The sequence below is a fragment of the Cryptotermes secundus genome, unplaced genomic scaffold (assembly GCF_002891405.2).
Source record: "Cryptotermes secundus unplaced genomic scaffold, Csec_1.0 scaffold654, whole genome shotgun sequence".
In the NCBI taxonomy this organism is placed as follows: domain Eukaryota; kingdom Metazoa; phylum Arthropoda; class Insecta; order Blattodea; family Kalotermitidae; genus Cryptotermes; species Cryptotermes secundus.
The window spans coordinates 1,543,203-1,558,306 of record NW_019727402.1 but is presented as its reverse complement, the minus strand read 5'-3'; the positions used below and the strand labels follow the sequence as shown (position 1 = coordinate 1,558,306).

Here is a 15,104-nt window from a genome sequence, read left to right as displayed (position 1 = left end):
ATGACAACTGAACTATATAGTCCGTGACCTCGTTTTGTAAACACTACAAGTTTCATAACAGCTATTCCATAAGCAGGGCGCACTCTTCTCTCCTGATGATGGTAGTAGGAGTTTGTTCCGAATTTTGGTAATTATCTACCAAATTACACGACGTCACATATCAGAGATAATATTCTTCATCTTTATATTTGTTTGTTTTGTACCGATGTGCTCATTTTGTGGATCTGTCATTGTCTGTTTTATTCAGGCGGATCATTCTCTGCAATCCGCGTATTGAAGGGAGAAAATGTTTAGTTCCTTCACATCGTCAATATAGAGTTTATTCAATCTTATAAATCTTTTGACAATTCTCAAAAACTTAAATTCTACACCGACACATCATCTTCTGAAGCTACGTTTCACTTCCGTATAAAGCAATAATAGTTCTAATTCGCAACTGTTATACTCGTAATTTAAATGTGCCGGCACGGTAGCCGAGCGGTCTAAAAGTTCGGCCACACAGAGCTCTACGCTATGTTCGCTACTTACGCTACGTACTCTGTGTACACCCTGCGACGCAGGTAACAGGGAACATAACGTACGTAGCGTACGGAAGTCTGTGTGGCCAGTCACATTGGCAATAAAGGGAGATATTTTTCTGTTCGTATAGCGAACATAGCGTACGTAGCGCTCTGTGTTGCCGAACATTAAGGCATGTACTGTCTTCGCTTGCTCGGAAGCCGGGATCGTGGGTTCGAATCTCACATAAGACATGAATATTTGGTGTGCGTATGTGTTTATTCTGTTTGTGCTGTCCTATGTTTAGGTACGAGCTGATCACCCGTCCAAGGAGTCCTACCGTCTGTGTAAATGATCAATGAAACTGAGAAATCAGCCCTCTGCTGCAAAAGTAGGAGCAAAGGGAAGGAAAAAAATAATTTGAATGCGAATACATTTCAAGTGACCGATCATCCTTTCTCACAATGAACTTTAAATTTTATGTAGCCACCTGGAGAAGATTCCAGTCCCTTGGTGTTAAAATGAGTTGAAATATATTTGGAGCAATAGCGTAAGAAACCAGGCCTTCGTTTTGCTGAGTAAATGAACAGACAAAGCAGTTTATTACGCCCATAACACAAATTTACAATGTTTGTCGGTGACATCAACAAATTATGCAGTAAATCTGGTTTTGCTTTAGAATCGTACAGAATACACATAAATTATCTGCACTCAACATACAGAACCCTTTCTTTCTAAATACTGACTCCATGCAACCCTCACTCCAATAGCCATGATTTATTTATTCATTTCCTTCATGGTATATTTAACGGTATGCCTGCAGCTCAGATGATGGTACATCGGATGGTAGTCTGATCTGTGAATAATGAACGGGAAAGGACGCAGAAGGGAGCGATCATGGGCTAATTTTGGCTTCTATCCAAAAATTATAGGCGGGATGGCTCAGTCGGTATAGCGACAGGCTACGCTCTGGAGGGCCAATTTCGATTACTACCAGTAGACAAGAGGTTTTTGTCCACAACGTCCAGACCGGTTCTGGGGTCCACCCAGCCTTGTGTCCAATGGTTATTATGGTCTCTCTCTCCAGGGGTAAAACGGCTGGGACGGGAAGCTATCCACTAACCCCCAACAAGTGCAAAGATGAAGAACTGTGAATCTATGCATCCACGTCCACACGCGTCTTCTTGGATTGGTGCTTAATTAATTAAGTGCAGGGACAACTTTGTGAGATTCATGGGTCGCACACAAATACATTGTGAGGGAAACCTTCAGAGATATACAGAGTTACTACAAATGATTCATTCCATTTCAAAACAAAATATTGTTCGCCTGTGCTTTTCCTTTTACACAGACAACCAGTACACTTAAACGGCCGATACCACAGCAGAATGCTCTGTTTACATGGTGGTTCTTTTCTGTGCTCTGCTCTAAATGCACGCTGCACTGCAGTAACAGACGAACATCTCGCATATTCCAACACACAGAAACTCTTTCCCAGCTTCGTCGCCATTTTGTGAGGCACTGCACTCATGCTGCCAACTGATGTATCACAATGCAAACTCGGCGAGTTTGCGTTTTTTTTTTCATGTATCAATCATATACGTATGTATAATACTTTGGAAAATATAGTGTTTTGAAATAGAATGAATCATTTGTAGTAACTCTGTATTATATTGCATAGAGTGGTATAGGGCTTTGTACGAGCTGCCACTCTGCTTTATAGAGGTAGCTAAAATTTACAATTTTTGTTCTGCTTCCCTTCCCTGAGGAAGAAAGGCAGCCATATGAGACAGTCGCCCATACAGTAAAATGTGTAAAGCAGATGACTGAATTTAATTATATTCGGAACTGACTTCATGCCACGAAAAGCTACCCAACCTCGTTTTGCTCAAGGGGACCTTGTCTGGAAGGGAAATATGTCTGGATACATTAGAATTCTGTTATGTGCACTCTTAAAAATATGCCACATTGTGGCATATTTGCTCAGAGAAAGAACTGTGGAGACAGAGAAACACCCATTGCCAGGTAACGGCATTGTAACAAGCAACAATGAAGTAACTACTCTGAAGATGGAGGCGATACGTTTCGTCCGAAACGCCGGTTCAAACAAGATCTACAAGACGCCATATATCAGAAGACGGCATTCTTCAATGGAGTAACTGTAGAAAGCGGTGTTTTCTGTGCGGTCCGTGTAGAGGCTATATAATGAGAATCAGGTGCCATTAGAGGACATTTCGGTGAAATCTAAGTTCGGCTCATATATCTTAATTTTTATAAAATTCGGAGTTTTAAAGTAATATATATACTTGTTATTACGCCATCTGCACGAATTTGATTATTATTTACAACTGAAATATAATACAAATGTAAATTGTTCAGAACAGGATCATGCGGTCACAAGTGTGCTGTACCAAAAAAAAAATAAGTCGAAACTCAGGAGAAATAGATTTACAATGCCTCTATCCTAGTCACAAGACTACAAGAAGGTCTCTCCGTTTGACCTAACATACGATATTCTCATTCCGTGTGCGCTTAATGGTCATGTTAAAGAACAAAATCCTTTGAAACTCAAACTGACTTCTGCAGTATATATATTTCATGTTCTTTGACAAGCAGCTGTAGTGCATAGCATTGAACGCTACCCCGTCCCAGGGCACATTTGTTACAAAGTATATTTCCTCTTTCGAAGTGCTTGCATTTCGAACAAAGGCGATAGAACACTCTGAATACAAGTGAAGCAAGGACTACAAATGTTTGCTCTGTGCATTGAAAAGGACTCATTTTCTCTACTCATACAGGGAAGTCAAACCACCAGTAGATCCATCAAGATCGGATCTCGGCATCAGAGATCATTAAAACACATTGACAAAGACCACCCTGGATTCAGAGTAGGAAATTCAAATAAAACACTTCGCGGAATTTGTGTCTTATTTGCATATAAAAGATATAAAAGGAACTCATAATATTGTGTCGTATTTGCTCACCCATTATCAGCCTTTACTTAAGTTCAGTTTACCTAATTCTATTTAACTGTAGCTCTACACTCTTTTCTGAGCCTTTTTTCAGTTTCGTAATCTTTTCTACACAGTCGGTAGGAACCCTTGGACGGGGGATCAGCCCGTCGCAAGGGCGCTACATGCACAGGACAACACAAACACAGAATGAAAACATACAGATATCCATGCATCGAGTGGGATGCGAACCCACGATTCCAGTGTGCGAGCCGGCGAAGACAGTTCATGCCTTAGACCGCGCGACCACTGTGATCGGTAGCTTCCTTAAATACAATTCTGGATTTCAATTAGATTTATAAGAAAGCATCACCGAGCAAATTGATCCAAGCGGCAGAGCTTCTGACTTGTATTCAGAAGGTGAGCTGTTCGGTTCCTGGTCCGGACATGTCCTGACTGAGGTTTTCTGTGTGGATTTTGTCATTACCTCAAGGCAGTTGTCGGAATAATGCTTACAGTTAGGTCAGAACTGTTTACTTCTACGCTCTTTCAACTCAATTAGTCACTAATGATCCTACAATTCAAGGCTAATGATGATGTTAAATAAGCGGCACCGAAAGTGGGGAAAGGTTAAGCGGGTTTACATGAAAGTTTCCGGGAGCGTTTCACTTTGATTCGTATCGGTCCAATAAAAATCACACTCTATACGAAACTTAAAACCAAATACATTATTTATTTAGTTGATACATATGAAAATAATTAGTACAAATGCCTGAGGTTCGAATGGAGGTCAAGCTCCATAGTGTGGTCCTCTAGACTGCGAACAATATATGAATAGTTTGGTAGGTAGGCGTCAACATATGGGTGAAGACAGAAGCAATGTATTCCTACAAAACGAAGGTTCCTATCTACCAAACTACACGCTATAGTAACCTAAATAACTACGATATGGATAAACTAGTGCAACAGCTGAAACAAGACTTACACATCTTGGGATATAACATTATATAATCTGCTGAAAATCAACGGACGTTTCAGAGCAATGTACTGCCTCCATTTTCGGGGTCCTTCTTGATACCCGCTACTTGATTCATGCCGTTTTCTTTTTGCCTTGTTCTTATACCCTGAAGACGGAGACGAAATTTTCCTCCAAAAAGTCGGTTGATTTTCAACCGACTACACGACGTTGTATCTCGGAAAACAGAATTCACCATAATCACCACTGTGAGGACCTCAGATCTACAACATCTAAAATATATACCTTAAGTCGACTTTTCACTGGTGTGCCACTCATTCATTTAGTTGAGCTCTCCTCGAGATGCCGCCAATTGCGCAGCTAAACTGAAGAACTTCCCAGATCTTTATGGAACGCGAAGGTTCATTGTCGTGTTCACAAGAGCCCTCTGCTGGTCTCTATTCTGGGTCTGATCAATCCAGTCCATACCATCCCGTTCTCTAATATCAACCTTAACCTCGTCCAGTCACCTAAGTCTTAATCTTCCTCGTGGTCTCTTTTCTTCTGGCTTTTCCATGAATACCCTATATGAATTCCACTTGTTCCCCATTCGTGCTACATGACCTCCCCATTTCATCCTCCTAGACTTGATCATTCTAATTATACTTGGCGAGGAGTACAAGTTATGAAGCTCCTCATTATGAAGTTTTCTCCAACCTCCTGTCACTTCATCTCTCCCGGTCCAAATTTTCCTCAGCACCCTGTTCTCAAACACCCTCAGTCGATGTTCCTCCTTAATATCAGAGACCAAGTTTCACACCCATACAGAAATACAGGCAAAATTATACTTTTGCATATTCTATTTTTTTTATGTTTTTAAGCAGCAGACGAGAAAACAAAAGGTTCTGGGCTGAATGGTAGCAAGCATTACCCGAATTCAATCTCCTCTTAATTTCCTCCTGAATCAGATTTTGATTTGTTATAGTCATTCCAAAATATCTGAACTGTGCCTCATTTTCAAAATATCTGTTTACTATCTCCAGATATGGAGGGTAGCTGCGAATATATTGAATATGCAGTCGCGAACAACCGAGAAGGGGTTGGTGGTTGGGCGTGGGGCTAACAACTCCTCATCGTAAAATATAAGCTTGTTAAGAAAGATGACAAGAAGCCTCACTTATGTGTCTCTGAATGAAATATGAAATTATAATTGCAAACACACACAACTGGGTTATTTATTTGGAAAGGTATAAAATGAGCTCTACACAATTTTACATGGCAGCTTTTCGAAATCCATTGATTATATTTCAGCATAAAAAAGAGACAAGTAATTCACAAAACACTGTTATCAATTTACTACTTTCCTCCTGAAAAGAAGAAATGACAATTAAATTACTTGTAGGAAATAAGAACTTTTCATATTGTGGCACGTAGATCCGTTCTAGGCAACGACTGCGAAAAAGCAACTATACAACAGCCGTTACTAGACAGCTGATGCAAACAACAGAGGAACAGTGTTCTCTGTGCGATCCGTGCCGAGAGGTTATAAGAAGGACAAGTTAGTGGAGATGGTTGATGAGTGAGTTAGACAGAAGACTGCTGTGATTCAGTCGTTGTGAGCTGTTGTTGTTAGTAGTTAGTAACTGAGGCCAGGAGCAGTTCTGGAACGCAAGTAAGGTGAACATCCGCCAATAGAAGCCGTTACCAAGCAATGACAATGATAACGTGACTGTGTATATTAGTGTATTTAGTCATGCGCTGTATCAGAGTCCAATAAATCCGAACATCAATCCAAAACCCGCCAGAGTTAAATTCATGATACGTAAAATTGTATCTGTTATTATCACACAATTTCATAGTTTCTCATGCAATATAAACAGCAGTGAGAAAATAATAACATATTTATTTTCTAATTGGTGTATTATAATTAGACCTTAGTACATTCCTATCTCAACCGTGCAGTGGAGTATAGTGTGTTAACAGTGAGACAACAAAATAAAAACACTTAACATTCTGAGACATGATCTGCGACACGCCTGTGGATAATGAATTCGAGCTCTTGGCCAGAATACTTGTTGCATGTGACATGATCCGTGAGACACCTAAAATATTTGAAAGGGTGTGCCAAAGTTTCTTTCGTCGATGTAACGCATGCATTGAAAATGGAGGGCGCCAATTCCAACATCTACTCTAGCAGGTGAGTCTTGAGAGTTTGGAGGGGGTAATATGCCTGTGCATGCTCTTCGAGATTGAGGCGCCAAGTTTAAAGAAAATGATATTAAATGTCGACCTAGCGTTGCTATTTTACGTTTGTTGTCATAGGTTCCTATTTCAAAGTTGTTATATAAGGAAACCTCAGTAAGCTCCTGAAGTATGATACCAAACTCCTGGGACACTCTGTATATGCTGCTTTCTGCCAGCGACAGTGATTTGAATACAAACGTTCTTCAAAAACCCTCAGCGAAGAAATGTGTGCTAAGCTCTGGTTTCTAAGTTCTAACGTATTTATCCGAAAATGGTTATTCTTTACTGAAGTTTCTTCGTCATACTTGTATTTATGCAGGTGAAGCGTTTTCTCTGTGAAGTGCATATCTTCCTGCAGACAGTGCATTTTTAAATTGATATTCTTCAACAACTTATAACACGAATCTCAACAGCGGTCACCAGCAAATATTTATGATTTTTTCTTCCTCTTCGCTCCCACTTTGGAGCATAGGGCTGATTTTTCAGTTTCACTGGCCCTATATACAGTAGGACTCGTTGGACGGGTGATCAGCCCGTCGCAAGGCCTCTACCTCAACACAGGACAACACAAACACAGAATAAACGCGTACATACACCAAACATCCATGCCATGTATGGGATTCGAAACCACGAACTCGGCTTCCGAGCGAGCGAAGACAGTGCATGCTTTAGGCCGCTCGGCTACCGTGACCGACTAATATTTATGATTAGTGAAAAAAAAATCAGATATGACGATTTTTAAGATGATAGATTTGATTCCACTTCTGAAATTTCGTTTTCGTACGAATCCTCAAAAAAACCTTTCTTATAGAAAAATGACTGAAAATTAGCACGTACATGTACTTCGAAATATCCACATGAGGGCGCTCCTGAGATATGAATAGGTAGGCGCAAAATTCTTCTTCATATCTGCCGTAGCTGCAGTGTTTCGTGTTATAGGTGCTACACCACTTTTAGAATTCTTCTCTTAGCGGCCTCAGCAAACATTTGTTCAGAAATGTGGTTGCAACACGCCTCTGTACATGAATATGAATGATAACATTATACACCTCATTCACCTGACTTAAAACGTAATCACACGTTACTTGACATTGTTTTCTTCATAGGCTTATTTTATTCAACAGCTCCTGAGTTAGCGATAACACTCTGTCAATAACTTCATCTCTTGCCAATTCCACGTTTTCTTTCGTGAGACTGTCCATTTCTTCCATAGATGGCACACCATCACTGAACATATCAAAGGCTTTCACACGATCTGGGTGAGCCGCTTGTCCTATTATAAAAGAAGTTGCTAACATAAAACCATAAAGGCAATATTTAGAAAACTGATGCTTGAAAGCTTCCAGACTGAACTCAGGATGAAGCGCCTCTTGCGGACAGTTCAGGAACTCTGAGATCGCGTCCAAAAGATTGCGATGATATGTGGAGAAGATGTCATCCCAACAAGTGGCCCAGAGTTCTGGGCTGGCATTCACAAACATGAAGAATGATAAATCTATAGTAGGAGATGCGTAATACGGATTTTGGAAATCAAAAAATTTCACTCCCGAAGGTCTGTTGTTTGAATCATACCGGAAAAGCATATTGTTCCTGTTGAAATCCCCGTGACAGAGAACTGCAAGCGGCTCGTCAGGAGACAGAAGTTCACTCATCAGTTCAGAGATATTGTCAATTCTCTCCATCAATCGATTAATCTTCTCCGTATACAGCCCACCTTCGTTGAGTTGCATCTCTTCAAACTTATCCAACAATAACATAGTACTGTAACGTAAGAACCTGGAATAACCTTCATCCATCGACTCCAATGTAGCCTGTTTCTTCATGAACCGTCTTGCATCTCGTATTTGCGTTACAATATACTCTTCATATTTCCGAAGATCTTTCTTCTTCATAGCGTAAGACATAGCATGAAATCTTGCCAGTCCTTCTAAAGCCACTACAATATGTTCATAATCCATTAACATCATCTCGTCCCCTCCAATCTTGTATCCAAGTTTTCTTAAGTCTTGTAACATGATCATTCCTTTTTCAGGATCAGATGAAACATAGTAACATTTCGGGAACAAGTCATAGGCCGCGGTTAAATTACTCGAAGACCTTTCAGCTTTCATGTCTTCATAAGATGGCGCAGCACATGTTTGAAGTAACAATGGAACCATTTCAGAATATATCTTGCTTTCGTTAAAGAACTGATCTGCAGAATTCATAATTGATCTAATCATTGCATTAGCTGGCATTGTTTTCACTAGAACAAAATGCACATTTTGATTTTCATTGTCCTCTAAATTTATTTCTGCTTCATACATAACCGATGCGGCATGGAATCCTAATTTAAATTGGTCTAGTAATTTTACAGAACAGTTTAACACCTTATATGCAGGTTTACGGCGTCTGTAACAATTCTTTGTGGAATATCCAGCAGTGGTCTTCAGGTAAGTGGGTACTTCGGCGTTTATGGTTTGTTTAATTTTCTTTAGATTGTCCTCCAGTTGAAGATTTGAATAATGATGAGCCATTTTGTTGTCACAAACACTACAACGCTGAAAGTCACTTCAGTGGAACGACTTAACCTTCAAACTGCCAGAGATATTTCAAGCGTGCTCTGAGTAAAGTTGACTTACCATCACTATAAACTGCTCCCTTCCTTCATAACGTAATATGAGATTTACTTACATTAATAAAACTAAAGCCAAATTAATACTTGACATGCAGTATTGTTTACTTGAAGATAAAGCAGAACAATGGCTCATGGATGAAAAGTCCTTATCTCTCATAAAGCCAAAGTTGTAAATTTTCATACCGGTGGACAAATTTCAACAAGTAATAATTTCATTTTAGCTGGTCGCTATCGTAGGAAGTAATGAGAGCCCTACAATAATTTCATATTTCAGCCTGAAAAAAATAAAATATTCAAACAAATATTTTTTAATCTTTTTTAAATCAATCATCTGCAACCTAAGTAGAAACTCGGTATTTACTGAATATTAATGAATATTCAATACGACTATAAATGGTTAGACCTATTTTATACCGAAATTTAGAAAATGACTGCATCAGTCAAGTTAATGATATTAAATCCAGTATTACTACCAACGTTTCTAACGCTATCATTATAACCGCCGCGGATATTAATAGTAATTCAATTAAGTCATTCAATTCTTTATTATTTACTTGCTTTCTGAACAGCCCAACGAGAAATTAAAAAGCAATCAGGAGAATAAAAGAAAGTGAGAACTATACACACAGAAACAGAGAAAAACTAGGCAGTTTATATCATATAGACAGTAATAATAATTCAGTAAGTGAAATAATTCAAATCATTCTGCGTTGTGAAAGTATATGTAATTAAGCCGATTACATAGAGCTGAGCCCTTTTTGAGAAGCCCCCAGTTGGGCAGCTATTCAAGAATTTTCCAACATTTTATCGAACTCGGAATTTCATTACCGTGTTCACAAGAGCCTTGCTCTGGTTCCTATCCTGAGCCAGATCAATCGAGCCCATACCACCCCATCCTATCTAAGATCCGTTTTAATATTATCCACCCACTTACGTCTAGGTTCTTATAGTTGCCTTTTTCTTTCTGGCTTTCCCACGAATATCCTATACACATTTCTGTTCTCCCTCCTTCGTACTACAATCTCTGTCCATCTCATTCTCCTCGACTTCATCATTCTAATTGTACTTGGCGAACATTTCAATTTCTGAAGCTGCTCATTATGCAGTTTTCTCCGATCTCCTGTCATTACATCTCCCTTCGGTCTAAATACTCTCCTCAGTATCCTGTGGTTCCTCTCTTAACGTCAGAGACTAATTCTCATACCCATACAAAATCACAGGCAGAATTATAGTCTTACGTATTCTAATTGCTATGTTCTTAGACAGCAGACGAGAAGGTAAAAAGTTCTGAACTCAATGGTAGCAAGCATTACCCGAAATATATCTTCTCTTAATTTCCTCCTGAACCAAATTTTGATCTATTGCTGCTGTTCCAAAATGTTTGAACTGTGCCACATTTTCAAAGCACCTATTGCCTATCTTCGTGTTATGATTTTGCGGCGTGACTTTACAGCTACACATTAATTCATACCTAACAAATTAAAATTTTAATTATTAATTAAAAAGCATAATTTTGAAATATGATTAAGAGAAGCAGTTTTGGTTCCAAATATTTCATTATCTCCATAAATATCAGCAAATGAATCGCATCTAACAGAAGGGTAAATTCCAATTGACGAGTAAATAATTAACCCCGAAAAGTCTCTGATAACTTTAGCAGGAACTAGAGGACCAAGAATTTCCAAAAGGGTAGGACACAATTTAGACCCAAGGTAAACTTGAGTAAAGAGCAATATATGAAGGTGATACCGTGTCTTACGTTAAGTTGTGAAATTTTAACTGTTCTAAAGCGTAAGCAAAACTATAAAGGACATGGGAAAAACGATTAAAAAGGACTACGAACTCCTGCTGGATAATAACTTATCATACATAGAGTTTTGTATCATCATATTGCCATATGTAGGGGGATACACGTGACGAAAATAACGGGTTCTAGTTCGGATGATTGGATTTAGTATCATTTTGGTTACAAGTTTTCTTATTCACACATAAATACAGCGCTATCGCCGATTTACATACTTTCCAGTTCAATGTTGCACACGCACTAGGATTCCCAGTGCTCACTAGTCGTCTCCTAGCAACGGATCTCAACACAGAAACTATCACTTCAAATTATTATGAAGTCTTCTTGCCTTCAATCATTCTGGAACCTCGGAACTAAAAATTCTTCTAGACTCGCACTTCCAACTTACAACTGCCTCGTAACTGCCCTCAACGAATTTTATCACTCCCAGTTACATAGCCGCAGAACGAACATGGACCTACAGTTTAACACTTATCACGTTATCGGTATCCAGAGAGTCTACTGGCGCTGGGTCGGATCTACAGAAAACACTGCTTCATTTAATGTAGCATGTTGGACCGTGTATACAGGGTTGTTGCCTGGCAACGCGTTAATAAAATCCATTATAAAAGTCTAAGAATATTGGAAAATCAGGCCTGTCCGTTTCATTAAATCTACAGATTAATTTATTTATATTACTTTATAAAGAATATTATAGAAAGATATTCGCTCACTGATAACAGAAAACTTATACGCAATTAAAAACGAGATTTACGTATAATATATATAATTTATATATATAACTACAAATACAATATTATATGATTCTTTTATTACAAAATGTCATGACTGGCAACATTTATTTGGCAATAAATGTTATAGTTCCTTCCACTGCTATTTTTATGCGACTGACCTCGTTTCCCTAATAACTTAACAAATACATATAACTCCTGCCTAAAGTTTACATTTGTGGCGTGAAAACCTTCTTTTGCTATTACCCATATTACATTCAATGTTCACTCTTTTGTGACCATGAATCGGATAAGTTTTCAGAAATGCCTTTAAATATGACGTACAAAGTCAAAGTTTAAAGACCTTCATTCACTGAAATTCCACAAGTGCTGTATTGTGGCAGGGTCTTACATTGCAGTTAAAAGAATGGCATGACCACTGTGGGTACTGGAACGTGTGGATCATCTCTGACATATAACGGATGTCCTCTAAGCATTCATTTGAAATACAGGCTGGATATTGCAACAAGGCACCGGTGGAGGTTCAATATAATATCAGTGGGAGTTCTAGTTGCATATTCAAACACTGAAATCGCCGTGAGATACTTCCATATTCATCATTATTGCTTCCCAGTACAGCCTTGTAACGTGTAATTCAAAATTATTCGGCATATCATCAGCGTTAAGTAACTCCTACACTAATGCAGTGTTGGCACAGAACACACCGAAGGGAGGACATATGAACTGCATATTTTTAGCGTTACATGCAATTCTGTGGCCACTAAAGTGTTTAATTACGTACGAGATTTGAGGTTTTCAGAGTGGTGAAAATTTAGATTGTAGTCATCTCTTTTGTAACAGTATGTAGTCTTGCACGAGGTTACACGAGTTTCAGTGAAGCTACTGCTTCCGAAACGTCGGTAACCACCCACAAGTCTACGTGGCTATACAGTCCAGATGATCACAACCTAAATTTGTAAAATTACTTTAAATATGATGAAACTTAATATATTCCTTCCTTCCAGTATTGTAATTTTATTTGGCAGTCTTCTACATCTTACAGTCATACGGGGGTTGGGCATGAGGATAACAACCTCATCCTGTAAAAATAATTTTGTTCAGGAACCTAACAACCAGCCTCGGGTCATCATGCGTCGATCCATTCCTCTGGCAGCAAGCATTGGTTGTGGAGACTGGTTATAGAGGAGGCCAAGGCTCACCCACGGTTGCAGCGTCAAGGGGTAGGCCAGTGAAAAGAAAAAAGAAAAAAAAAGGGGAGGCCAGACCAAATCACGTGTTGCTAACAGACACTGCGATTATGGGCAATTATGTAGCCTTCTCACTTAGAAAGAAGAGGTCTGGTTTAATCGAATTAAATCTGGGAATCACATGTATATATTAACACTTATTAAACTGCATCTTTCAATTAAAATATTTTATTTCTATGTTTTCACAGCAATTGTTTTAAAACTGCTAACAGATCACTTGTTCTGTCAAGAGAAAGTGCATATCTTTCGATTAGTACAATCACAGGCTACTTAAAGTAAATATTTTTGGTTTCAAGAAAATTTGTCTTAGTGGAAAAGAGTAAAACATCATTTCTTGCAATGTGACATAAGAGAAACGACAGAAATACCAGAAAGTCATGGAAACAGACAATTTTAAGTGGCAATCACAAGTATCCTTCATCCACCAATTCTTTTATCAAAGATACCAATCTGGAAGTTACTTCTTCTCCTTCCAATTTCAAATTTTCTTTAATGCAATTGTCCACATTTTCCCTCGAAGAAAACCCGTTGCTGAACATTTCAAATATCTTTTGAATTTTAACTCGCTTTGACAGTGCCGAAGTAACACAACCAGCTGTCACAACGTAGCCATAAACTGCATGCTTCGAGAATTCTTCTTTGAAAGCCCCTATACTATACTCTGGTAACAGTTCCTCTTCTGGACACTCCAGGAACTCAGAGATTGCCTTCAGAAGAGTCTTATGGTAGATAGAGAAGAAATCGACCCAATTTGCAGCACGAAGTTCAGGGCTGGCGTTCAGAAATAGGAACAAAGATAAGTCTATTGCTGGCGAAGCGTAGTGGACATTTCGGAAGTCTGTGAATTTCACTGCGACAGGTTTGTTGCTTGAGTCATACAGGAAAAGTATGTTCTTCATGTTGAAATTTCCATGACAAAGTACTGAAAGCGGTTCTTTTGGGATCAGCAAGTTACGAATGAGACCCACTGTGTCTTCTAGTAACGTGTTCAGGCGCTCAACACACGACCCGTACTTCCCACTGCCCTTAAGATGCTCCATTGCAAAAACTTCTAGTGGCTGAAGAGCTGCGAACTGTAGACACTGAAAATAAGCGTGAGCGTACATCAACTCCCTGGTTTTGTCTTCTGAACATAATTTCTTCCCCTTTTTCAGTTTCTGGACCACATGACCGTAGAAACCTTGAGGATCCTTTTTCTTCATAGCGTATGATAGAGCATGAAATCTTGCCAAACCTTCCAACGCCAAAACTATGTGATCAAAGTCCATAAGCAACGAGTCATTCTCTCCAATTCTATATCCACTGTTCTCAAGATCTTCAAGCACAATCAGAGAGTCTTTACATTTCGGAGATGTATAATAGCATTTGGGAAATAATGAATATGCTTTACGAAGGTTGCTTGATGAATAACCAGAATCACTGTCCCCAGAAATGGGCGATAACGTCGAATGAAATAAAGGTATGACGTCACTGAACATCTTACTTTCCACGTAAAATAGATGACTTGAATCTTGCATGTCTCGTACACCTGAATTCATCGCATATTTCTTCACTATTAAGCTCTCTTTCCTTACATGTTTCTGATTTATTTCACCGTTTTCTTTAATTTTATTCTCCTCCGTCTCAATTTCGGCACGATATATATCCGAACTCAAATTACGTACAGAATTTGATGGCGATAATAAGGTCACGTGACAATCGAGTATTCTGTAACTTACGGTGTCTATTTCAGACGATTCTTGTAGAAGTTTTCTTCTTCTGGATTCAATATAAGACGGGATTTTTGTTATAAGAACTTGTCTGATGTTTTCCAGAGTTCTTTCCGGCTGATGGCCAAGTTCAATAACGTCATCACTACTCATCGCTGGGCAGCGTGAAGACACTTCAGAGGAGCAAATGATATTTCCTCGCTGTTTGCGAGACAACTAAGGTGCGCGTTAGCAGTTACACAATGCCACAGTTTCTCTCAATTATCTTTCAGTAACCAGTGTGCGTCAGTCCAGGTAATATCTACGCGTAATTCAGCTGATAAGTATAGAGGATGGATATGCGATGTT

At 39.0% G+C, this 15,104-nt stretch overlaps 3 protein-coding genes across 3 annotated transcripts in view; all 3 read right to left on the bottom strand.

Moving 5' to 3' along the window:
- The window catches only part of LOC111864709 (small conductance calcium-activated potassium channel protein), a gene marked incomplete in the record, with an annotated part of 758,647 nt that overhangs the window by 448,733 nt on the left and 294,810 nt on the right, over nucleotides 1–15,104 (bottom strand).
- On the bottom strand, nucleotides 7,619–9,257 carry LOC111864724. Its single transcript, XM_023852206.2, has one exon. The coding sequence runs from the start codon at nucleotides 9,162–9,164 to the stop codon at nucleotides 7,749–7,751; it is 1,416 nt and encodes a 471-aa protein (XP_023707974.1). The 5' UTR covers nucleotides 9,165–9,257; the 3' UTR covers nucleotides 7,619–7,748.
- LOC111864723 lies at nucleotides 13,200–14,979 on the bottom strand. Its single transcript, XM_023852205.2, has one exon. It carries the CDS (start codon nucleotides 14,907–14,909, stop codon nucleotides 13,452–13,454), a length of 1,458 nt encoding a protein of 485 aa, XP_023707973.1. The 5' UTR covers nucleotides 14,910–14,979; the 3' UTR covers nucleotides 13,200–13,451.

What these genes read in the sequence shown, in the direction of transcription:
- LOC111864724 (XM_023852206.2), bottom strand. Translation starts at nt 9,164, where the DNA reads ATGGCTCATCATTATTCAAATCTTCAACTGGAGGACAATCTAAAGAAA.
- LOC111864723 (XM_023852205.2), bottom strand. Translation starts at nt 14,909, where the DNA reads ATGAGTAGTGATGACGTTATTGAACTTGGCCATCAGCCGGAAAGAACT.